At 45.2% G+C, this 25,026-nt stretch overlaps 1 protein-coding gene across 1 annotated transcript in view; it reads right to left on the bottom strand.

Moving 5' to 3' along the window:
• Window positions 1–25,026, bottom strand: part of Ush2a (usherin) — a 688,259-nt gene that overhangs the window by 38,111 nt on the left and 625,122 nt on the right. The window contains 3 exon segments of the mRNA XM_028876752.2: window positions 10,681–11,002; window positions 14,372–15,888; window positions 19,930–20,157. Coding sequence (XP_028732585.1) covers window positions 10,681–11,002; window positions 14,372–15,888; window positions 19,930–20,157 — 2,067 coding nt within the window.

The raw sequence follows: 25,026 nt of genomic DNA on the forward strand, positions 1-25,026 counted from the left end.
AGATCTTGACAGCTTCCTTGCCATGTGACATCTACAGACAGCTTTTGGTTCAGGCTAGCCCTCTGACATCTGCAGGCAGCTTTTGGTTCAGGCTAGCCCTCTGACATCTACAGGCAGCTTTTGGTTCAGGCTAGCCCTCTGACATCTATAGGCAGCTTTTGGTTCAGGCTAGCCCTCTGACATCTACAGGCAGCTTTTGGTTCAGGCTAGCCCTCTGACATCTACAGTCAGCTTTCAGTTCAGTGAGAGACCTAACTCAGACAGTAAGTAGGAGAACAACATGGGAAGACAAGTGATATCCTGCTCAGGTCTCTGTATACAGACACACACTTGCACAAACGGCAATCCTACTCGTGTGTGTGCACAGCATGTATGCACACCACACACACACACACCACACACACACACACACACACACACACACACACACACACACACACACACACTATTGTTATATTGAAATTTGCTCATTAGATGGCATTTTCTAATTTGCCTTATTCTCAATTAAAATCTCTCAAAAAAGTGACCAAGTATAAGCAAAAGAAACATTGGAACAAGTCAATGGCTCCATCAGAGACAGAATCTTATTTCCAGTTCCTATTACAGAAAGAACTGGGCAGTTTCCTGGGTGTTTGTGGCCATCTTAACCATCGGGTACATCAACAGACAGAGAAGTCATTGAAGGAGAGGCCCACCCCTCTTCAGGGGCTGCAGTTGAGGGTGTCGGATTTAACAAAACCATGTTTGTTTCCACTTGTGGATTCGATGACTTCATTTAACTAGGGCATTTATTTAGAATTTGGTGGAACTACACTATTGGCTTGATACAATCCACTGCAGTCTTCAAATTTTCTCAGTGGCTTTTCCGTCATCAGAGAGCGGCAGACAAAAGCCTGCTGGGTGCTCCTCACAGCCAGGAAGGATTCTACCAGGGAAGGCAATGTCGCATGTGGGCAAGCAATGGGGTATGCTCTCCGTCCCTTGTTCTCTTCCTCATCTCCCCCTCTCCCCCTCCCTTCCCTCCTCCCCCCTTTCCCTCTCTCCTGTGGTACATAAGGAACAGGGTAGCAACGCCTCCTCATCTCTCAGTGGCATGGGTCTTGGTCAAGCAGCTCTTGTATATGGAGCTGTGTCGTGTGTTGTGTGCAGAGGGCTGTTGTCCAGAGCGGAACAAGTGTGGCCACAAGAACTCGAGGTGAACAGGTGGCTCTGAAGAAGCAGAGGCCTCCTCTGCTGGTGCACGGGGGTGTGAGGTAACCTCAGATCTCTTAAATGTCTATGTTTAGACTTAACGTTTATAGATACATTACACACGGGCTTCTTGGTCTTCATAGCCAGTTTCCTTCCAGTACCCTCAGGAAGTGTCCTCAGGAGCTTGTGAAAGTTAAGGAAGTTCTCTGTCACTGAGGCACATCCTCAGTCCTTACCAACCAAACTTTAAGCTGTGGTGGAGGCCAGTCTTGGTAACTGGGTATGTGGTGTGAACATGGTAGGTAAACGTCAGGTGACTTGAAGACCCTGATTAACACTGATTGTGAACTTGAAGGGAGTTAGGACCAACAAAGAAACGACTGTCTGAGTGTCCCTTCAAGGGACTATCTACGTCGTTAGCTGAGCTGTGAAGACTGCTCTACATGTGCATGCAGTTCCCTGAGCTGCCTGCCCTGGACCAGACCGAATAAAAAGAAGAAAGTGAGCTGAGTACCAGCACTCATCACCTTCTGCTGAGCTGAGTACCAGCACTCACTATCTTCTGCTGAACTGAGTACCAGCACTCATCACCTTCTGCTGAACTGAGTACCAGCACTCACTATCTTCTGCTGAACTGAGTACCAGCACTCATCACCTTCTGCTGAACTGAGTACCAGCACTCACTATCTTCTGCTGAACTAGCACTCTCCTTCTGCTGAGCTGAGTACCAGCACACTTCTGTTGAATGAGTACCACACTATCTTCTGCTACTGAACAACTCATCACCTTCTGTTGAACTGAGTACCAGCACTCACTATCTTCTGCTGAACTGAGTACCAGCACTCACTATCTTCTGCTTAACTGAGTACCAGCACTCACTATCTTCTGCTGAACTGAGTACCAGCACTCATCACCTTCTGCTGAGCTGAGTACCAGCACTCACTATCTTCTGTTGAACTGAGTACCAGCACTCACTATCTTCTGCTTAACTGAGTACCAGCACTCACTATCTTCTGCTGAACTGAGTACCAGCACTCATCACCTTCTGCTGAGCTGAGTACCAGCACTCACTATCTTCTGTTGAACTGAGTATCAGCACTCACTATCTTCTGCTTAACTGAGTACCAGCACTCACTATCTTCTGCTGAACTGAGTACCAGCACTCATCACCTTCTGCTGAGCTGAGTACCAGCACTCACTATCTTCTGTTGAACTGAGTACCAGCACTCACTATCTTCTGCTTAACTGAGTACCAGCACTCATCACCTGCTTCTTGTCTGTGGATGAACGGCCACTAGTCCACCCCTGCTCCTGATGCCATGACCCCCCTGCCATGATGGACTTGAGTCCTTGGAATTATGAACCAATTACCTCCTTTCCTTAAGTTGCTTTGGTTTGATATTGTATTGCCTCAAGGAGGCGAAAGACGACACAGAAGTCTTTGTTCTCCTGGTCATACCACAGAAGCAGGACTGAGGAGCCACGAGGGCAGCGACAGTTACCCATCTCCACCCCACTGAAGAAGTTTCTAGGGTGTTTAACGTGTTATTTCCAGCCAACACCCAACTACAGAAGGCTCAGTTTCACCTCAAGTGAAACATAAATCCATCTCTACCCGTGTTCAGGTGCATGTGTAACTGTGTTCAGGTGTGTGTGTAACTGTGTTCAGGTGTGTGTGTAACTGTGTTCAGGTATGTATGTAACTGCTTCAGTGATCTGTTTTTTTTTTTTTTTTTGTTAACTGTGTTCAGGTGAGTGTGTAACTGTGTTCAGGTGAGTGTGTAACTGTGTTCAGGTGTGTGTGTAACGTGTTGTGTAACTGTCAGGTGTGTGTGTAACTGTGTTCAGGTGAGTGTGTAACTGTGTTCAGGTGTGTGTATAACTGTGTTCAGGTGAGTGTGTAACTGCATTCAGGTGTGTGTGTAACTGTGTTCAGGTAAGTGTGTAACTGTGTTCAGGTGAGTGTGTAACTGTGTTCAGGTGAGTGTGTAACTGTGTTCAGGTATGTATGTAACTGCATTCAGGTGAGTCTGTAACTGTGTTCAGGTGAGTGTGTAACTGTGTTCAGGTGTGTGTGTAACTGTTTCAAAGGCAATGTGAAAGAATGACAGTGATAGTAGTTTAAGAACAGAGTCCTGAGGGATGCCAAAGGCTCCCCTGGGAACGAAGTGATGAAAGCCAAATTGGATGTGGCCCACAGCCCTGAGTCCCCTATCCTTGGGGATGTCTTGGGGACCAAAGTTCCATGCATGCACTCAGGCTCTGTGTATCAGCACCACAGACAGGCTGAGTTAGACGATATCGATAAATCATTTAAGACCTTGAGCTGTGGGAGGTGAGGTGGGGGAGCTCAGTTCTTGTGGGAGAAACTAAACAAACAGAAGGCTCCATGCTGGTCAGAAATACGTTAGTGAGATTAATACCTAATTAAACGCAAGTCCAAAGCCAAACAGAAAACATGCTTGATACGTTGCTGCTAAATGTGGTGCAGAAAATGCTTAGGAAAGGGGTCTGGTGTGGGGATGGCATCAGAAGGCAAGGGGCCAGCACAGAGAAGTCCAGTCAGACTCGGCGGTGGGGGTGGGGTCCTCAGCCTTGTGTGAGTGACCACTTGACTGTTTCTCTGACGAGAGAAGTTGAGGACAAGGATGATGAACTGGAAGGAGCCCCCCATGCCTCCTTCAGGGCTACTTGTGTGCTTGATTAGAGATTGGTACAGTCTACTGCTGATAGAAGATTCACTGATACAGACCAGAGTTCTCTTCATCTGGCTCTACAGAAAGGCTGAGGGTGGAGCATGGGCCCAAGACCCAGGCATCCTACTAAGACATAATGCTATTCTCATAACACACCTGATTATTAAACAACAGAAAGGAAGCAAAATTAAATGTCACCCAAGGTTTGCAGTGTGTGTGTGTGTGTGTGTGTGTGTGTGTGTGTGTGTGTGTGTACATGTGGACAGGTGTAGGGGCAAGAGCTTCACCTCAGCTGTTTTTCTCCAACCACCTCCTACCTTCTTTTTGAGCCTTTGTGGTCTGGGGCTCCCCCAGTGAGCTGCGCTGGCTGACCAGTGAGTCCCAAGGATGCACCCGTCTCTGCCTCTGCTTCCTCAGTCCTTTGGTTACAAGTGTTCATGGCTATTCCTAGGTTTTCTTTTTAATGTGCATTCTGGGATTCGAACACAGGGCTTTGTGCTTACACTTACAGCTGAGCCATCTTTCCAGCCCACAGTTTGTGACTCTAACCCTGCCTTATTTTGGAGAAGAGAGGTTGTAAGAGGTTGAAGAAACAGGGATCCACATCCTTCACAGGTGTCTTTGGTGTGGGGCTGTACTGTGCAATTTTTGCCTCAGACTGAAAGCGTTTCCCACACATGCCATACATCCTTGATGGAGAAAGTGGACAATGGCTGAGGCATGCTCACAAAGGATGCTTAACTTTCTCAGTTCTTAGGAAGACATGTGGTATAACCGGCTAAGTTTAGAATCCTGTTGTGACAGGCTTAAGACTAAAGGGCAGTCCTCTTGCTTATTAAGGATGGAGGGTGATAATAATAATAACCATTATTATATTGGTTGAATTATATTCCAATGTATGGAATCTTGAGCACCTTCACTTTTGTGCTGATTTAGTCCCAAAGCAGGGCTATGTGTTGTACTGAGTGAAGCTATGTAGGGACAAGGTAAGATGAGGGCAGGAAGGAGAGAGGACCAAGTGGGGGAGGGACTGAGGGACTGAGGGACTGAGGGACTGAGGGACGGAGCAGAGAAAGAACAACAGCTCTTAGTCCTGCCTTGGCTTGCCAACGCCTGGTGTCTAGTCCTCTTGCTGTTGAGAAATTCCTTTAGTCTCCTCCCCAGACGAACAGAGCAATTCCCTGGGGATCAGTCTAGTTCAACCTGCTGCTCTGTTATTGGTTGTAATGCAGGTTTGATATCATATTGATGATATGGGTTTCCTCCAAGACACTAAGGACTCATAACCTGCAAGTGAAGTATATTTACTACTTATTTATACTTACATATTATGATGTTTTTATAATCTTGAAAATGAATTTATAAGTAAATAGGTCATATTAAGGACATCACTGCTGATAGGTCCATATGCTCATTTTGGTGAGGAGTAGTGTGTAGGAAGGAAGGATGAATGAAGTATGTAGGAAGTATCTTGAAGGAAGGAGGAAGAAGGAAGAAGTAGCTATGAGTGAAGGAAGCCCTGAGGGGGTGATCTTGAGCAAACGTATGTTATTGACATGTCATGGCTGTGTCAAGGACTCAAGGCCTCGGACTCATAGGATTGGCAAAGTCTTTCCTCATAGTGGCCAGGCTCAGGCCAAGCCTTGCTCTGTTCAAGTGTGAGTGTTGCACTGATTGATCAGTGTGTACAAAACCAGCAACTGCCACTTTCTCCTTCTCCTCCTGGATGTTTACAGCCTGAGAAACCCACACACCCTTCCCGACCCTAGCCTTCTGTCTATGTGTCTGTCTGCCTGTCCTTTCTTCATTTCCTCTGGGTTCCAGGACCCAAGCCAAGTGAGACAAATTATACCTGACCATTCCTTTTTCTTCCTGAAGATGGTCCCACAGTCTCATTTGTATCAGCACAATTTAAAGCTAAACACTGTTGTTAAATGAAAGTCCTTTGGGTTGGGGCTTATCTTGTCAAGTTTCACAAGCTGCAGATTACATAGGTTTATCAAGAGAAGGTAAAATTAACAGAGGGTGCGGTGGTGCATGCCTTTAATCCTAGCGCTCTGCAGACAGAGGCAGGCAGATCTTGGTGAGTTCAAGTCTAGCCAGGGCTACAATAGCAGAGCCCTGTCTCAAAATAAATAAATAAATGAATAAATATAAATAAAAGGTAAAACTTGATGTGAATTTCTTCGTACTCTTGTAGCTTACCCTTTCTAGAACTTGGGGCTGGAGAGAAGAACTACTTATAACGGGATGCTGTGTGCTAAATGAGCCCCTGAAAACCCACATGTTGAGTCTTGGTCTCAGTGTATTGGTATTTGGAGTTAGGTCTTAGTGATGAGTTCCTGCTGGATGGGGCCCTCACAGATGGGATTGGTGCCCTTCTGAGAGGAGACTGAACTCTTCTTCTGTGTCCCCTTTCTCCTGCCCTCTTCCTCTCCCTTTCCACCTGCATTGTGAGATATGACAAGAAGATGGCGTTTTACAAAGCAGAGTGATTCCTCATCAGACATGGAAGCTATGGGCACCTGGGCCTTGGATTTCTAAATCTCCAGAACTATGAACAATAAATATTCCCAGTATAAGCAGCATGGTCTGAGACATTCTGTTATAACAAGTGCAGACTAAGACTACCAGGGAAGGCATGAAGAAGCTAAATTGCTCAAATATCCAGAAGACTAGATACCACTCTCTTGCCTTCCTGCTCTAGCTCATCGCTGGCACCTTGGTAGCTTTGGTGGGGACCCATAGTATCGGACTGAGGTTTTAATCCATCTGCCTTTGGTTGGGACTGTAAGAATCCCCTCTGTGATCCCTCCATCCTCTTCTTGGGGAACAATGTTGGTTGATTAGAAAGTAGCAGCTTCCAGAATGCCCTGGCTCCCTCAGCCCTAGCCCCAAGACCAGACCTTCACATCAGTGAGTCAGCAAATCTCCTGCAAGGCCAAGCTGTAACTAACTTCTCAGTCACCCAGTCACCAGGCACCAGAAGCCCACGGAGCCCTGAGTGTGTGTAGGTGCTTACTGCAAAAATCTGTCAATGTGGGGAAGTTTCAGGAGAGCTAATTAAGTCCCTGTCAGCACGAGTCAGTGAAAGGGAGCCCTGGCAGGCCCCAGCAACTCCGTGGTGAGTCATTGCCTTAAGCGAGAGTAGGAATCTGAATGCAGAATTACCTGGAGCTGCTCATTAGCCAGACATCTCTCCCTGAGGTAAAAGCTAAAGTGCAGGGCTGGGGGCAGAGCTCAGTGGTGGAAGCCTTGCCCGGCTCACATGGGCAAAGCCCTGGGTTCCACCCTCAACTCTGCAAAACCCCGAGACAGCTCAGGAGGGAGGCTCACCAGGTTCTTCCTGAGGCCTGTGGGATGACCACTGTCCTAACGTGCTTGTTCATTCATCAAGAACTTTCTGACAGAAGTTTGAGGTATAAAGAGTATAGCTAAACACAGTCCAATTGGGAAGGGTTCAAAGTAGAAAGTGGTATTGTAGGAGAAAATGCCAATTGAGTGTGTAGATATCCCATGGCTCTGTATAACAGCCATGTGAGATCTGTTTAAAGAACAGTCTTTTCCTAAAAGGACTTCATTCAGCACAGAGGCATGAAAACACAGGTATGGGGTTAAGACTCAGATTCCAGCAGACACTCACATGGACCATTGGATGCACTCGGACTCTGCAGGAATTGTTCCACAAAGCCACCTACCCATCCTTGTGAAATACAAACAGGCGTTTCCTAATGCCCTCCATTCAGATTTTATATCATATGTGCTTTTCTTTTTTTACAATTTATCTTTCAGTGTTTGGTTCTTCAGAATCTCAGACCCCCACGAGCTGTGTTGAAATGGAAATGACTCAACTTTCTTCAACACAAAAGTCTTATTTTCCACAGTGTTAACTCTTAACCTCCAAAGAGTGAGAGAAACACACCAAAACAAGACCACAATGATGGGAATGAAAAGGGGGTTACAAGGAAAACACACTGATTGATGGAGACAGGAACTTCCCCAGGGAATGCTGGCCTAATTTCTACCCCCATAGGTACAGAGCAGGACTCTTCTTTAAGAAGAGCAGGATGAATACCCATTGTGGTGCTTGACGTGAATGCCAACATTTGAAGAGGAAGATGGCTGTCCATGAGTTCAAGGCCAGCAGGGTCCACATTTGAGTTCCAGCCACACAGGGCTACAGTGAGACCCTGTCTCAAAAACAAACTAGAGTAAGTCACATGTGATAACTCACGCTTGCAATGTCAACAACTAAGGAGAAGTGAGTGTCAGAGAAGACTGTGACTCAAAGCCAACAGGAGTAAAGCAACAGCACCCTATGAGGTCTTCGACTCACCATGGCCTCTGATGTGGGTCCCTTGGCCATCCTTCACTCCTGATGAGAAACCTAACTAGAGACACAACACAGGCCTCAAATGTAAATGCCTTAAAACGGAGCCAAGACTTCTACAGATATGTGGTCCCGCTTTACCCCAGTGACACAGCACAGGCCAAGGAGCTGTAATCAGTAGTTTATATTCACATCTCAGTGTTTGCTGCTATCCAAAGAGCCCATGCCAGTTCCATCTACTCAAGACCCCATTTGAGAACCGGGGGATCTTTGACAACTGCCCACTTTCTCACGAAGCTAATGAGAAAAGAACAAAGGGAGGACCATGCAGGACCTGGCCCTTTCTAACAGTGTTCTGATTCTGAGAAGCGGCAAGGAGGTAATTGCTCTTTACTGACACAAGCCGCAATCCTATTCTCAACCTTCCAGTTTGCTGTGCCTCCAGATTGTTTTGAGGGGCTTCAGAGGAGACGCGGCAGTTAAGAGTGATTACTGCATTTGCAACGGACCTGAGCTCGTTCCAAGTACCCACAAGTGCCTGCAACTTCAGCTCAAGTGGATCAAGTGCCCTCTATTGGCCTCCACAGGTACCTGGACTCACATGTGTGTGTGCGCACACAGGCACGCATGTACACACACACACACACACACACTCACTCACTCACTCACTCACTCACTCACTCACTCACTTACATATTTAAAATAAGAAGGTAATAGAGTTTGTTACTTTTGTTTTGTTTTGATTTTTTAGAACAAGGTTTCTCTGTGTAGCCCTGGCTGTCCTGGAACTTGCTTGGTAGACCAGGTTGGCCTAGAACTCACAGAGATCCACCTGCCTCCACCTGCTGGGATTAAAGGCATGTGCCACCACTGCCCGGCGGAAGGTAACAAAGTATATCTCCTATAGAGTTCACCCTATAATTGCTCCAGCATTATCTGAGTAGTTATCTTATCATAAAACAATATTTCTGTGGACACATATGTAAGTAGGAAAAGTCAATAAATACTATAAATAGCCTCCCATCTATTTTGATTAGGTCTTGCAACCAAACAGTTGGCATCTAACCAAGAGAACACTCTTGCTTTTAAGAGAGTTTTTAGATTTGTAATTACAAACAATAAATTTGGATTTATGTTTGTATATATCCTCAATTCAAGAGCTGATTTACATTTTCAATACTAACTTCCTCAGGCAACTCGTGAAAATACAATGTTGTCCTGAGATATTCTTTCCATGTATAAAATGTTATCTCTAATCAAATCATCACACTTCTTCGTGTCTGTCACATTCCTGGTAATTTTATTGTTATTTCTGGTTTTTATTCTCCTGCCTCAACCTCTGGAGTGCTGGGATTGCAAGCATACATTCTCATGCTGTATTCCCACAGTGCCAGGGACAGAACCTGGAGAGTCTTGTCTGCTAGGCAGGCACTCTAGCAATGAGCTACAGCCCTCTTGATAAGCTTTTTGGGTTTAATATTTTTTTTTAATCTGAGGATTTTTCTTGGTATTTGCCTGACCTTCAGGGGTTATCCATTAGCAAGCTTCTTTGAATTGCAAGCTTGAGAAACCAAGTCTCACTTAAGTAGAAGAGACACAATGGGCGCCTGTAAAACTGAAGGGGCCGTGGAAGGGTGGTGCTTGGAAACAGAGTGGAAAAAAGACTTTGAATGTGAGATGTGAGGTAATTCTATCAAGACTTCTAACCTTTGTCTCTCAAAATTCCGAGATGGGTAAAATCAAGCCCCAGGTGAGTGTGCAGCTGAGTGTAACCCTGTGTGCATCGCTTGTCTAGAAGACGGTGTGACAGCACATCCATCCTCCTTAGGAAATGTCATTGCTGCTGCAGGAAGAGTGTATGCAGACCCAAGGGCAAAACAAAGCCTCACATAAAGCCTCATAGATTTCAAAATAGTTTCTGAATACCATTCTTAATTCCTAGTCTCTTAAGAGGTATGTGAAGTATTTTAATAGCACTGATTGATAGATGGATTGGTCTTTAAATTTTCTTGATTTCCAAAGGCAGATTAGGTACAACCTTTTGCTTCCTTTCCACATCTCATCTTTCCCTCGAGCACGGTGACTGGTGATGTCTACCACTGTGGTTCATTTTGCTTTGTTACAACATGTGAGTTATTTTCCTAAGGATGGTTTAAGGAATGCTTATAACCAAGGCAACATAGGTAGAAGGAAGCCTAACAGTAGAAACCATATCATAATAAAGGATCCATCTGAAGCCCACAGAACAGCCAAGCATGTGGACCAAGAAATGAAGAGTGCATATGAATGGTCTTTTCTCCCTCATTGACTGCTTAGAAAAATCAAAAGGATATTACAGCCCTCTGTAAAATGACATTTCACTAAGTGGCTTTTGGAATCGCAAGGAACAGTGTAGAAGGAACGAACCTCTGGTGGGTGCTCACCACCTCAGCTTGAGTTTTATAAGACATACAGAGTTCTTACCTGATATTCATACTCTGTGAAAGGTAACAGCTCCGAATCCATAAATGAGTTTAAGCTTCCATTGTAGGTTAACAATGGGCTGGACTTCCCAGGTTGAGTTGCTATTTGTCTTCTGTACAATTCAAAGTATATGATTTTTCCATTTGGCTCAAGTGGTCCTGCCCACCACACAGCTACTATGGGCTGAAATCCCCCTGCAGCTGTCTGTACCTCCAAATGTGGGGCTGGTTGCATTAGAGGTGGTACCTCTGTGGTCTGGGTCAATGCCCAGTCACTGCAGGCACATCCCAGGGCATTGCAGGCTTGGACACGAATTTCATACCTATAGGAAACAAGGTAGACTCACAGATGATTCTTACATCTCTCTGGAACAAATTTTTAAAAGACCACATGTTTTTAGAAGAGAAAGAAAAGGAGTTTATATTTATGAACAGTTAGCTTTGAAATAAGGATGGAGTTTTATTTTTATGGAAAGTTTTGAGCAGTTTCAATCTTCCAATTTGCAAACTCAAAGAAAGACCTTCATCTGTTTAGGAAGTGGTCAGTTCTTGCCTAAAGAGGGATGTATGGAGTAAAGAAACTCCAGGTCTCCTCTTCAGCAAGAAAGTTCTGGTACTGTGAAAAGGTACTTAAGACAGCAGTGAAGAATACAGCTTTGCATGTGACCCAGACTCCTTCTATCTGTGTAGGCAGAGCCAAGCTACTCCTTGGGAATGCCTCTAGATTATGAAGGGGCATCACTGAGTTTGGGTCTCTGTGGTAATGAATCTTCTCACCTGATTGCTGACATCTTGAAACAGGTTCCCTTAGCTCACATGAAGACCTCTGGGGGGCAAAGTTAAGCTTCCTACACACTAAATTATCCATCACAGAGACACCTTATCACTACCTAGTCAAGCTCTACTAATCAACTATGTTTTGTCTCATAGCTGGTATCTACCGTTGGAAGGGCCTATTTCCATGGCGGAACCGTTGCCAGCTCAAAGGCCCCATGGTTAGTGCTGAGTGCCTCTGGCTGCCAGGAGCACTTGCTGCTCTCTTCCCATGCCCCATTGACTCCCCGACCCCACTTGTCCCTCACGCACACGGTGACCTTTCTTCCCTGCTTCCTCCTCTGGAGTCTAGCTGTGTCTTGTTCTTCTCTGCTTCCTCTCCTCTTGTCCCTGCTGCTGCTCTCAGTAGCTTTCCGTTTTGCATTTTTGCCTTCTTAATTATGCTTTTCATTTCCTTTGTGACTTTGTGAACGTTAGCATGAACTGTCAGCCTGACAGGATCTGGAAACACCTAAGTGAAGAGCCTCTGGGCACACCTGCGAGGGATAATTAGCCTCTGGGCATTCCTATGCGGGATCGTGTTGACTGCGTTAACTGGAGTGAGAAGACCCATCCAGGAACAAGAGTGGGCGATGCCACTTCCTGGGCTTGGGGGGCCTAGAGTCAGCAATCGTGAGAAAGTGACTTGAGCTTGGACACTCACCTCACCCTGCAACTTCCCTTTGGATACCGTGTGACCAACTGCCCTCGGCTCCTGCTCATGGCTCCTTACCCTGATGAACCCATCTGTGAACCCACGAAAGCCCTCCCCACAAAAGGTAGTTGCTTTTGTCGGGGTATTTTATCACAGCAACAGGAAATGTAACTAAAGCAGACTTTTTCCATTTCCTCCCTCTCTCCCCTCTCTTACACATCTCTGGGTTGGCATTTGCCAATTGATCAGTGAGCAGATCCACCAGTGCATATGGTGGGTCAGGCTGATAAGCAATGTTGTTGGTTTTGACTTCCCATGTAGAAACGATTTTTCTGGATTATCTGTGGCTAGTTTTGAAGTCCTAGGTCAAGTGAGGGATGCAACTCGATTGGTGGAATGCTTATCTAGAGCGGATACAGAAGGCCTAGATTCAATCCCTGGCACCACTGAGCAGTCTTGTATGTCTGTTGTCCCTGCACTGAGGAGGTGGGGGAAAGGAGCCCAGAAACTCAAGGCCAGCCCAGGCTGCACAAGACCTGCCTTAAACAAACACACCGAGCTGGATGTGGTGGCACAAGCCTGTAATTCTAGCACTTGGAAAGTAGAGGCACGAGGATCAGGAGCCCATGATCACCCTTGATGATGCAGTGAGTTCTAGTCCATTAGTGGGCTACATGAGACCCTTTCTTAAAACAACAACAAAAACAAACAAAGTCCTGAGCCACTCTCTTTCTGGTTCTCAAAGATTCCCAAACTGCTTCCTACTGACCAGCTGGGGGTGCTCAAAGATGAACACACTAATTTTCATTGTGTCTAGTAAATATCAATATGACTTGAAACCCACAAAGACAAAATGGACAAGAAATCAAATGACATAGCCTTGGTACTCTGATGTATTTCAGCAGTGTCAAGGCTTAGCTGTTAGAGAGGATGCCGCCTCTCCATGCATCCTTAAGTGTCCTTGCTAGTCCTTGCTAGGGCTGCCACATCAGGTTTTCTTCTTCTTCTCTAGAAAGAGTGTTACTTTGACATCTGGGAAGCCATTTTCTCCAGAAATCCTTTGAGCTATGAGGGCTCAGAGCGGGGCAGGATGGGTATGATTTTAATACTTATGTTTTGGTCATGTAAAGAGGAAGCCCTGACAAAATGCTGGGCTCCACCCCAACGTAGGCTTTTAAAATGTCCTCAGTAGTGGGAGATAAAAGCCAACTCACATAGCATGTAGATTAGCTGTGGAGAATACCTGAAGAGCTTTTAATTACTGTTTAATATTTAATATGATTCTAAATAATTGCCCTGAGTAGATGCATAAGACCATGAATGCTTCATTCTAACAGCACGATACACCAGAGATAATCATAGCCCTGTCCAATCTGCACACTGGGACATCATAATTATAGTCAAGTTTTACCTGCGGTGGCTGGACAGCAACACTTGGGCAGACTTCAATTTCTTATTTTAAATAAGTGATTCTACTCATTTTACTAAATTTTACCCACAAAATGTCTTTTATTACTTTCTTTGGGGGATGTCAGTTACCTGAAATGGGATGAGGGAAAGTGCTCAGAATTTCGCAAGCTACCGGAAGAGTATTGGTGTAGAGCACCTCCATGCATGCCATAGAAGCCAGGCAGAAGCTAGGATGGCACATATAAGCAAAGTGATACCATCTGGCCAGTCAGGAGTTCAAAACAGAGGGAGCTCTGCAGCCTATGGCGGACACAGAACCCCAAGCCTCCATTATCCCAGGAAGAGGTGTTAGATTTGAATGGAGGAGAGCTAGCCTCTAGACAGACACAGGTCCAGTATACTTCTGACTGATATATTTTAGTTGTATGTATGAATGTGTGTGTGTGTGTGATGTGTGTGTGTGTGTGTGTGTGTGTGTGTGTGTGTGTGTGTGTGTTTGGAAACTAGAGAGTGGTACAAGGTGCTCAGTCACTTTCCACACTTTTTTTTTTTTGAAAACAGGGTCTCTTTTGAATCTGGAGCTCACTAACTCAACTAGTCTGTCTACCTGATTTGGTCACCTGAAGGGTTTGACTCTACCCCTCATGTGCCCTACCAGATGTGAGGTTATAGGAGCAAGCCCATCTGTGTGTGTGTCGATGCTGATGCTCAGAAGCTGGCATATGCATCTTGCCCTGGGAGCCTCGCTGGCATGAACAGAGCACGACACAAAGGACAACGACTTGCTTCCAGAAAGCCCAGCTTGTCTCCTTACCTGTGAAATGGCTTCAGGTTCTTTACTGTGAGTGACCGTGTATCAAAAGCACTGTGTGTTGTATTAATGCACATCGTTCGAATTTCTTTTTCAAACAGTTCACGGATGAAGAGGGTATAATTGATGATCTCACCATTTGTCCTCACTGGAACGTCCCAAACCACTAAGATTTCAAGAGCATCCCCGGGATGTAGCTTTGGAGGCTCTAAGCCTGAGGGGGCTGAGGGGCTGGTTTGATCCTTGACAAGTGGGCTCAAGGCACTTCCCTGGCTGTTGGTGGCAGTCACTGAGTAGCCATATTCTACACCCGGGGTAAGGGTAAAATCATGGTAGCGAGTTTCCAGCCCTGTATACACAATGGCTCCATCTCTCCGAAGCTCATAACTTCTGATCTGGCCATGTGGCTTTCTTGGAGGTTTCCATGTAATTTCTATTGATTCTGAGCCTGTGACTTGCAGTATTGGAGGGTCCATGTTCTCCGGTGGGGCCTCCATTGTCTGAGTAGATGCAGTCTGACTAGCAGTGCATCCTCCATTTGTACAGGCCACAAGGGAGATATTGTATTGAGTAAAAGGCTGCAGGTTGGAAATCAGAAAGGACAGGCCCTGCCCAGCCATGTACTCCTGACCATTACATCTAAGCACATATTTAGCAATCTTTCCATTTTGTGTTGATGGCGGGGACCAAGACACATTTATCTGGCTAGCACCGATGGCCCAAAGAACTGGAGGGCTGACTCCTGATGGAGGTGCTTCAGGAGTGGTGATGGCGTTGGTTCTGCTGGTACAGCAGCCGCCACTGGTGCAGGCGAGGACTGCATAACTGTACGTTGAAAAGGGAAGCAGCTGGCTGTCGGTGTAGTTGAAGGTGCTGGCGTTGAAACTGAGAGGATGGGGCACTCCATTCCTTTGAAGTCTGTAGGACTGGATAACGCCGTTCGAGTGTTGGGGTGGGATCCAGGAAATCAGCAGTTTGGGGGGATTCATAGACACATAGGATATTTCAGGTGGGGAAAGGCCCTCTGGCACTGCTTGCAATGACCTTACCCCAGTCCAAGAGCTACAGGTGTGCCCTGCAGAATTCCAAGTGCAGATTCTGTAAGCATATTGCCTCCATGGCTGTAGGCCTGTGTCATTATACGCCCAAGAGTCCCTTTCTGTGTTGTATTCCGTGAAAACAATGTTCCCACCCACCTGAGTTGTCCCGTTCCCCCAGTCCTCTCTTTCCAAGGATCTGCGAACCACTTCATAACGAATTATCTTCCCATTCGGGCTAGCTGGCTGAGACCAGTTTAGCCTCACACTGGTGGACTCCACAGCCTGGATGGTAGGAGCCACCTGAGAATCTGGAGGGGCTTCCTCTGTCCAGAGAGGCTGGGGCCCTGAGTGAGCGCAGCCTGCTGCTGTGCAGGCCTCCAGGGTCACAGTGTAGAGGGTGAAGGGGGCCAGGCGCCTGAAGAGAAACTGTCGACCCAGGCCAGAATACTCCAGGAGCCCGTCGCCGAAGATATTGTATGCCTGCAGGATGAAGAGAAGAAGAGGATGTCAGTAGTGTGGGGTTCTTGGTATAGCTGTCTAAGGCAGTCACACCTGCCTGCCTGAACCCAGTGGTCCTAACCCATTAGCATTCAAATGCTGACTTTAGAAGTAGGATCTGCCATAGTTAATGTAAAGTCCACAGAAAACTTTAAGAGGTTGGATAAAATCTAAGCATTGACCCAAACCTCAGGCCGGGGAATGCTATGGCTCACACAGTTCTTGTGAGACTTGAATAGCAGGAAGAACATTTAAATATCCCATTTATAGACACTCCACACTTCTGATCTCATCCTGACGAGGGTACTTGGGTTTATCTGAACAATCTGTCTTCTTCTGAGCTTCTTGTGAAATGGAATGATATTGCTAGTTGTCCTTGTTACAGGATGCTATGGTTGAAAATTTGCATCTCTATGTATATGTATGCGTTTGTGTGCAGGCTCACATCATGTTATGTAACTGTATATATACATAGTCACGTGTATATATAATACATGGACACACATTTACGTAGTTTTAATAACAAAATGGGAGAGGGAAATGCTTTGCTTTCTCTTTGAAGTCATAGAAGAATTGATTGTGGTGTTTGCCCTTGGTCTGCACAAACCATGTGTGCTCATCACACAGAGAATCTTAACCTCTGTAGCACACATTTGTAGTTACACAGAGCCAGCAAATACCATTGGGTTGGTCTTACTTTGACCTTTGTCTGTAAATTATCAAGCTAGGTAATTATCAAGTAGTAACCCTATTTCCCCCATTTGTGTGTGCTCTCTCATTGTCCAAAGTAATCATTTTATATCGTATCCTTTCTCCACTACCTGCCAACAAGCTTGCTCTCCCTTGAGTTGGTTGTTGACATTCCCACACACTCCATCGAGAAGCAGACGAAGTTAGAAAGGCATGCTCTCACATGTTTTACATTCTAGTGCACCCCCAGTCTTCTACTCCAATTGGCCTCTGTCACATACTTCTGTAAGTATTAATGTAATACTGTAAGTATCTCAACTTCCAGGTTTTAGCTACAATCTCTTGAGAAGACATATTGAAACAGCCATTTTCTCGACTTTCAGTTTGGTATTCAACAAATTACATAGTTAATACTTTATTATAAAATAGTCTTCATGTAAGATGATTTTTGGTCCACTATAGGCTAATTTAAGTGTTCAAGAGAATAATTAAAGTAGGCAAGGTCGAACTCTGGTACTAGGGAGGTTGTGTGTTCAGTATACATTTTCACTTCAATAATATTTTCAGCCAACGATGGGTTTCTTTGGATGTATCCCAGGGTAAGCTGAAGAGTATCTGTGGTCATCTTGGCTTCTGTCCCCATGACTGAAGCATCTATGCCCAATTACAGGCCACCCACACCATCCATCCCCCTCCTTTTCTAAGGACTCCACTCTTGTAATTATTCCTATTATCTCCCTCCCTCTCTGGCGATTTCCATTAGTGTTTCAGTGTGCTCTAGTATCTCATTGATTTTGACATAAAAGTCTCAGCATTCCAATCTCCTGGCTACCATCCCACTTCTCTGCTGTCCTTCCCACCTAACTTTCCTCAGGGAGCTGCCACCGTCTCTTTCTCGGTCACCATCTTTTCTAGAAGCCACTCGGCTCAGGTGTCTTCCTCTAGCACGTGAGCTTACTGTCAAGGTTCCAGTGACCTTGCTCTTCCCCAGTTCAGGTCCACATCTTCTCATGTCACTTACCATCTCAATAACGTCCAGCCTCTTTTGTCCTCACGTGTGGCATGCACTACTCACCTACCCTTCCCTCAACATCTTTTATCTCATTTCATTCTCCCCTGACTACTTTTCCTCTTCATGACCTCCAAATTCCTGGCACCCTAGGGCTCGACCCCAGGATCTCCTCATCACTGGCTACGTTCTCTCCATGGTGATTCTGTCCATCATCAAGGTTTTAAACACAGCTGCCCGCTAACAGGCTGCGGATACATAGCTCATTGGCGTCTTCTTGTGGCGTTCTGAACTTGGACTCACTATCTACTTGTCCCTCAAACCCGCTCCTCTTCCAACTTCCCCTTCCCAATTAGCTAACACCTCAGGGTCAAAACCCAGAAGGCAATCTGAAGAGTCACCACCTCTTTCCTTCATGCCTCATATCTGGCCCATTAACAAAAGTCTCATCGCTACCTTCTACATACATTTCCAACAGCCCCATATTTCTTGACTTCATAATGCCCACTCTGATTTGAACCATCTCATTTGAATTCTACCCTGAATTCTCCAATAGGCTCTAAATTCTACTAGCCTCTCCCAGGTCAGGAGTGTGCAGCCGGAGTGAGAAGTTTGATTAAAGCCTTCAGTAATGTTTCACTGAACCCTGAACAAGCTACCTGCTCCTTGTCACAGCCCACAAGGTTGGGGCCGCCCTGCCTCGAGTCTCCCTTGGTGCCATCTTTTCCTCCTTCTAGAGGCTTCATCCACACAGGCTCTCTTCCATTTCCTTGAGCACACCAAGGTCATCTGCGCCTTAGGGCCTTGCGTTTGCTGTTCATTTTGTCTGGAACATTTTGCCCCCATATCTTCACATGACTGCCTCTGTCTTGTCATCCAGGGCTCAGCTCAAATGTCAACTCAATTCAAATGATTATCCATTTTAAAATAGCCTGAGCAGGCATAATTACACGACTCTATTTAATTTTCTTTATAGCATCCATGGCTCTCTGAAATTCCCTTGCTGTTTATTTACCAGCTTACTGTTTGTGCCTCTGCCCCTCTTTGACTGAACACTCTCCCTGCATTTATTCATCCCCATGGAAGGGCCTTGACAGCAGAAGCCTTTTCTGTCTTGTTCTCTCTTGAATAAGTGCATGGCACTTAGTAGAAGCTCAATAAATATTTGGTGAAATGCAGATGAAGGGAAGGGGAGTCAATATTCCTCCTGTCAATCATTCTCAGGAGACGCTGTCTCTAGGAGGGGGCGATAAACACAGAGAGTGCTTTGATGCATGGAGGGGGAAGCTCTGGTGCCTGGGAGGGCCTGAGAGCTGAGATTTAGCATTTAAGGTTGGGGATTTAGGCCTCTTACCCTGTAGGAGGGTTTGTCTGATGCCTGTTGGTGGGATGTGCCTTGCCTCTGAGTCTCTGTTCTTGGTTGCAGAGCCTCCAGTTAAGCTGAGAGGCAGCCCAGAGAAAGCTCAGGAGGTTGGAGCTGGCTCCGGGCCCTGAGCTATGGATGTTATTTCCTGTCTCCTTCTCCTTACAGGGCTGAGGAGGAGAAGTTTAGTCTTAACAGTTCCATGTGGACTTGACACGGGCATCCCCAGCATCTGGGGAGAACGATGGGAGCAGGCAGTGGTTACGGCTGCTGGAGCTGGGGATTCTGCCATCCTGACCTGGGAGGGACTGACAGGGAAAGCCAAAGGGAAGAAGTGGAGGATGAGTCGCTGCCAGCCCTGGGAAGAACATGAAAAGATGTGGGTCTACCTCATGTGGGTAAGGGTTTACAGCTTCCAAGTGTGGGCTGTTTGTGGGAATGCTATCTCCTTTACATCCCCAGGTTGTGAGGCGAGGCTTTACATGTGACATTGAAAGGCTAGTTTTCATGGCTACGTGTGAGAGTCAAGGAGTTAGGAGACAGATCCATCTTCCTTAGTGAATTAGGTAAGGCTTAAGGAAATAACCTAAAGTAGGCAGCTGAGGAGGCAGGAAGGTTAGGGTCATCCAGAGTTCAGAGCTTTGGGGACATCTTGGCTTCAAATCCCACCCCATCTTTGGCAATATCGCCTGAAGCATCTACTTAACCTTTATGAGCCTCATGAAGTTTAGTGGGCCCCACCTAGTGGGGCTGATGTGTGGATTAAATGAGGTAATCTTAGCACACTGCTGGGCCCATAACAGGGCCCTCTCCAGCTATTCTTCACTGATCTAGGCTGAAGTGCCTAGAGGAGCCATCAAGGAGAATTAAACCAGCTTCCCAGTGACCTGATGGCATGTCAGAGCGCATCTGTTTATCTGGAAGATGACCCGTGCGATTTCCCACGCAGGATGGACTCTACCTTGATCACTCCGTTGGTTCTCACTGGCTCCGACCACTGGAGCAGCAAAGCCCGGCCATTATCTCTCTGGTCCACTGTAAAGTTGATCAGTCCACTTGGGGAAGATTCTAAAGTTTTAATCAGAGTCCAGGGGCTTGATGCTTGTCCTGCACTGTTCACAGCGACCACGCCCATGTGGTATGTTGTGAATGGTTCTAACCCAAAAAGATGGGCTTCATGGCTTGTTCCCTGTAAGAAAGTTGGCAAATTAGGTATCCTTTAGAAGCCAATAGAAGGTTATTCTCTGGAGTGCATGGCCATGTCAGGACGCATGGCATTAACAATGGCATAGATACACAGCAAAGGTTTGAACTCGTGTTGAGGAGACAGTGAGTGTTCTTTCTGCTTGCTCTTGTCCATACTGAATACATCAACTAATGCAATGGTTCTCAACTTCTCACAACCCTGTTAGGGGCTGGGGTCAAACAACCCTTTCACAGGGGTCACATATCACATATTTACATGACGGTTCATAACAGTAGCAGAATTACAGTTACGAAGTAGCAATGAAATAATTTTATGATTGGGGGTCACTACCACATGGGGAACTATATTAAAGGGTCGCAGCATTAGGAAGGTTGGGAACCACTGAACTAATGAATGATTTCAGACATGTGAAAAAGTTGTATCAGATGGGACCTGTGGATTTCTGGAGCTTGAAACCAACAAATTGTGGTGCCCATGATGAGAATCGCATTTTGCTTAACGAAGATCAGTGGCCCCAAGTTGCATCCTAGCAACTGTGGGGAAGTGGCCAGCAGGTTAATCGGAAGGCTTTGTGAGACTTAGCAGGAACAATCCTAAACCTCTAATCTGCAATGCTACTTATTTATACATGAGACCCTCCACTCCCCAGCCTCTCCCACTCAGTGTGTGGCTATGCATTTATATCTTACAAATTTGATAAAACAAACACAAGAAAACAGCAATGAACCCATTGAACTATAAATGTACAAACACCCTCAGAGAAGCCTGTTATTCATGTAAATGTGAAATTATTCCTATTTGTTAGAAGCAGCGTAACTAAAACCATGAAGTGCACCCAAAGTAACTGTTATCTGGGCTTTGAGAATTTCGCCTTTGTTGATCTAAAAGAAGAAAGGGATAGCAGAATTACTTTTGTTTGTTTGTTTGTTTCTGGCTCACAGAGAGACATTTAACATATTTTGCATAACTTAACTGGAGCTAAGAATCTTAACATTCGGAGAGGCCCTGGGGTGTTCTTGCCAATCTGGGCTGGATGGATATGTCTGTTTAAGGTAAGAATTATGCCTGCAACAGGGGTAGCAATATATGCATGAGTAAACACACACACACACACACACACACACACACACACACACACACACAGGCAGGTTTTGAGAGGGGTATTTTTAATGTGGACCATAACCACTGAATATGAACAATCATGACTAAGTTTTGACTAAGTGATATTTACTTGTAATGATTGGGTTTACTAGATGTTTAAATGTGACATTGGTAGTCTACCAAGTGTTTCTTTTTCTTGATGGGCCAAGGTAGGGAGAGGAAGTTATTTCCCAGGGTAGGTGGCTAAGACATAGGCACAGTTATGAGAAAGGAATTCTCCTTAATTTGGAATCTTCCAAACGTCATTTTGGATGAAGGTGAAAAACACACACAACCAAAAGACTATAGACATATGTTTTGATTCTTTTCTCACATTCTTAGTTTTAAGTTTTTGACTGAGCTATCTCTCTTATTCTGTGAGAAACCTGGGCAGAGGAAATACAATTTCCTTTATGGATCTGAGACTCGTGAAGTCAATTTTCCTGTTTCAGTACGTCCATTATGATATTACACGCTAACCTCCTGAAATCTTTTAATATTTAAACATTTGCTAAGCGGCCAGACTCTGAAACAAATTTTACAGAAATATTAATTTCTCTTTTTTAAAATATTAAAAGTTAGATCATGAATATTTAAAAACTTATTTCTCCACAACATTGGATTGGTCTTTTAGATAAATACAGCATCGAACCAGGATGACCACAATGAATATTAAATCCGACGATGCTTCCAGTCCTGATTACAAACAGTCTTTTCTGACAAATGATTTCTTTTCTCTGGAAATAGGGCAAACATGGGTAAGATTAATAATGCAAAAAAGAATAATTCTTTGTTCAGAAGATTTGGTAATAGATGCCAATAAAAGCAGAGGCCCCAAAGTGAACCGGAATCACCTCTAACAGATTATGGATGAGAAAGTGGGCTGCTGGGGTACACTTAGAGATGGTTTTTGTCACAAGAAACTGGAAAAGCATGTGGGCTATAAAGCAAAACCATATGTAGATTGTCAATAGTGGCACCTGCTCCATTACGGTTTATTTCCTAGCAGAGACTTCCATTCAGCCCCTAGATGGCAATCCTATCAAACACTTTTCGTAACATGAGTACTTAATGATTAACAGCCGGCTGTTCAATCTTCCACCACACTCCCGGCAACCGTTAAAAAAATAACAGAACTGATTTCATTATAGATTCCTTTAATAAACATTTATGGCTCAGATCCTTGAAAGCGAAAGTCTTCAAAATGCCCCCGCCTCAAAACCTTCATCATCTAATGTAGAAATGCAGCCTGTGTGTCTCAAGTTCAAGCTCCTGCATCCCTGGCCCAGATGTTTCCAGGTGTGGTCCTGTAAAGGGCGATTTTAATAGTGTTTTTCTTAATCTGGCTTACGTTTACCTTACATTATATAAATACAACCACATTTTACTGAAGAACAGTTCTTTTGCTATTTGTTGTTTCTGAAGACCCCCCCCCTCACTCTTCTCGCTTTCCCTCATGTTTTCCAGGTTTTATATTCGCCCCCTCCCCACTTTCCTCCTTTTCCTCTTTGGATGTTTTCAACTGGGCATTTTTCTCTCCTTCCTTTTTGATTTTCATTATTGTATCCTCTCCCACTTCATGACCCTCTCCTATTATTTTAATCATTAAACTTAAACTTTTGTTGTTTGAGGCCGGGTTTCATGTAACCAAGGCTGGCTTTGGACTGGCTGTGTAACAGAGAATGACCTTGAACCTTAAATTCTGTGCCCCCCTCCCACGTTTGAGTGATGGGATTACCAGCAGGCACCGCCACACTCACTTTTCTGTGGTGCCGGGTTAAAACCTCGACTTCCTGTATGGTAAGGTAAGCTCTCTACCGTTTGGGTGACAACCTGTCCCTAGCGCTTCTTTTGAGCTCCATATATTATATCACTCACCTCTGGGTTGTCAATTCATACTCCCGTCCCCTCTTCTTAGCCACCCTTGTCTACACTGGTAGCCTTTCCATAGTCTTTACTATACAAGTTTATCTGCTTTTGTTACCCAGCAGATGAAGAAAGCATCTCAGTAAAAGAAGGTGGGAAGAAATTTTTACTGGAACTAATCCTCATCTGATCGCCCCACCTAATAGTTCCGATGAGATTCAGCCTCTTTTACTTTTTAAAATTTATATGCAGACATGTCAGAGCTGGGATACAAATCAGTGTGTCATTTATGAGGCATAAAGACAGGACCCTCTGGAATGCTCGGCCGGTGGAGGTTCTGCTGCCAATTTGAACTACATTTTAACCTCTCAACTCTGCTCTCGTGGACACATGAAACGACTTGGAGTCTTCAGCAGTCTGACAATTTTACACCATCTCCTCTGATTATTTTTGACGACTTGAAATGCCCCAAAGGTGGCCAAGGGGTCAATAGGTTTATGTAGGTTGAAAATGATCAAAAATTACCATTGATCTGGAGCTGTCAATAAAAGGCTGCATGGGGATAGTCCCTGCACAAATGTTTAAACTGCAGAAAGCAACCCAACTTAGTCACCTTTGAGTCTATTGATCTGATGATCCAGCAGTTTCCAGAGCTTTCCCTCTGGTCTTTGTGGTGCGTTTTCACTAAGCCCTTCTACCTCAGCCGTGAGGAGCTTCTTGAGGCTCCTCGCAGTAATGAAGCCAACGTGGTGAGGCTCGGGGGCTGCTGTGCCCATCAAGGAGTATTATGTGCGCTTACTGCAATTTGGAAAAGGGCTAATCTTCGTGGGCACCATTCACTTCATCCCCAGTCAATGGGATTTCTTCTACTTTTGCCTTTTATTTGTTATTCTCACTTTCCTTGGCTCCTTATCCTAAAGTAGATCAGTTCTGGCTTATACATACGGACCAACTGAGGGGAGCGTTCCTTCACCTCTCAGTTCTCATCCATGCAAAATCCCAGAGAAAAAGTGACTTTGAAAGGGCTGGGGAGAGCGCTCTGTTGGAAGCATGTGCTGCGTCAGCGTGAGGACCTGGGTTCAACCCTAGCACTACAGAAAGTGCTGGGTGGGGAGGTGCATGTGTACAGTCCCAGGGCTGGGGAGTTGGAGACAAGAAGATCCCTGGACCTGCTGTCTAGCCAGCCTAGCTGAATCTGTTAGCCCCAAGTTCAGTGATAGACCCTGCCTCAGAAAAGAAGGTGGAGCATAATCAAAATAGATACCCTATGTTGACCTCTGGCTTCAACACACATGATCACACACATACATCCACACCCACGTGAGGCACAAAGAGAATTTCAGACCAGCCCATATTAAAACATGCCGACCTCATAGATTCTTTCTCAGCCACATTTTTCTTTCTCATTATGACAAACTCAAGGAAAAGCTATGGATGGAAGCTTGAGTCTCAGACTAAGAAGACAAAAGCATGAGAAGCTATCTGGGGTCCCCTGTACTATTTCCTAAAGACTTGGGTTTAGAGCGCGCAGCTGCGGTCCACTGAATACCTTTTCTGTGCTCTGATGCTCACAAAATATTTATCCAGTTTTCTTAAGCCCAGATAATCTGATTTGTCAGTTCTGTGGGACCTTTTTTTTTCTTTTTCTTTTTCCATTTAGAAAAGTAATATTTGAGTTCCTCAAAGGTTGATTAACATATTTGCATCTAGTATTTATTTTGCATGAGTGAAATCAGTCTTAAGAGATGATGTCTTTACCACTCATTAGCAACATCTCAACCTTGGATAATTTAAAACAGGCTAAGACTTCCAAGGCTGAGAAGTGGCAACTTTATCAGGAAATTT

Source organism: Peromyscus leucopus, chromosome 15, assembly GCF_004664715.2.
Source record: "Peromyscus leucopus breed LL Stock chromosome 15, UCI_PerLeu_2.1, whole genome shotgun sequence".
In the NCBI taxonomy this organism is placed as follows: Eukaryota; Metazoa; Chordata; class Mammalia; order Rodentia; family Cricetidae; genus Peromyscus; species Peromyscus leucopus.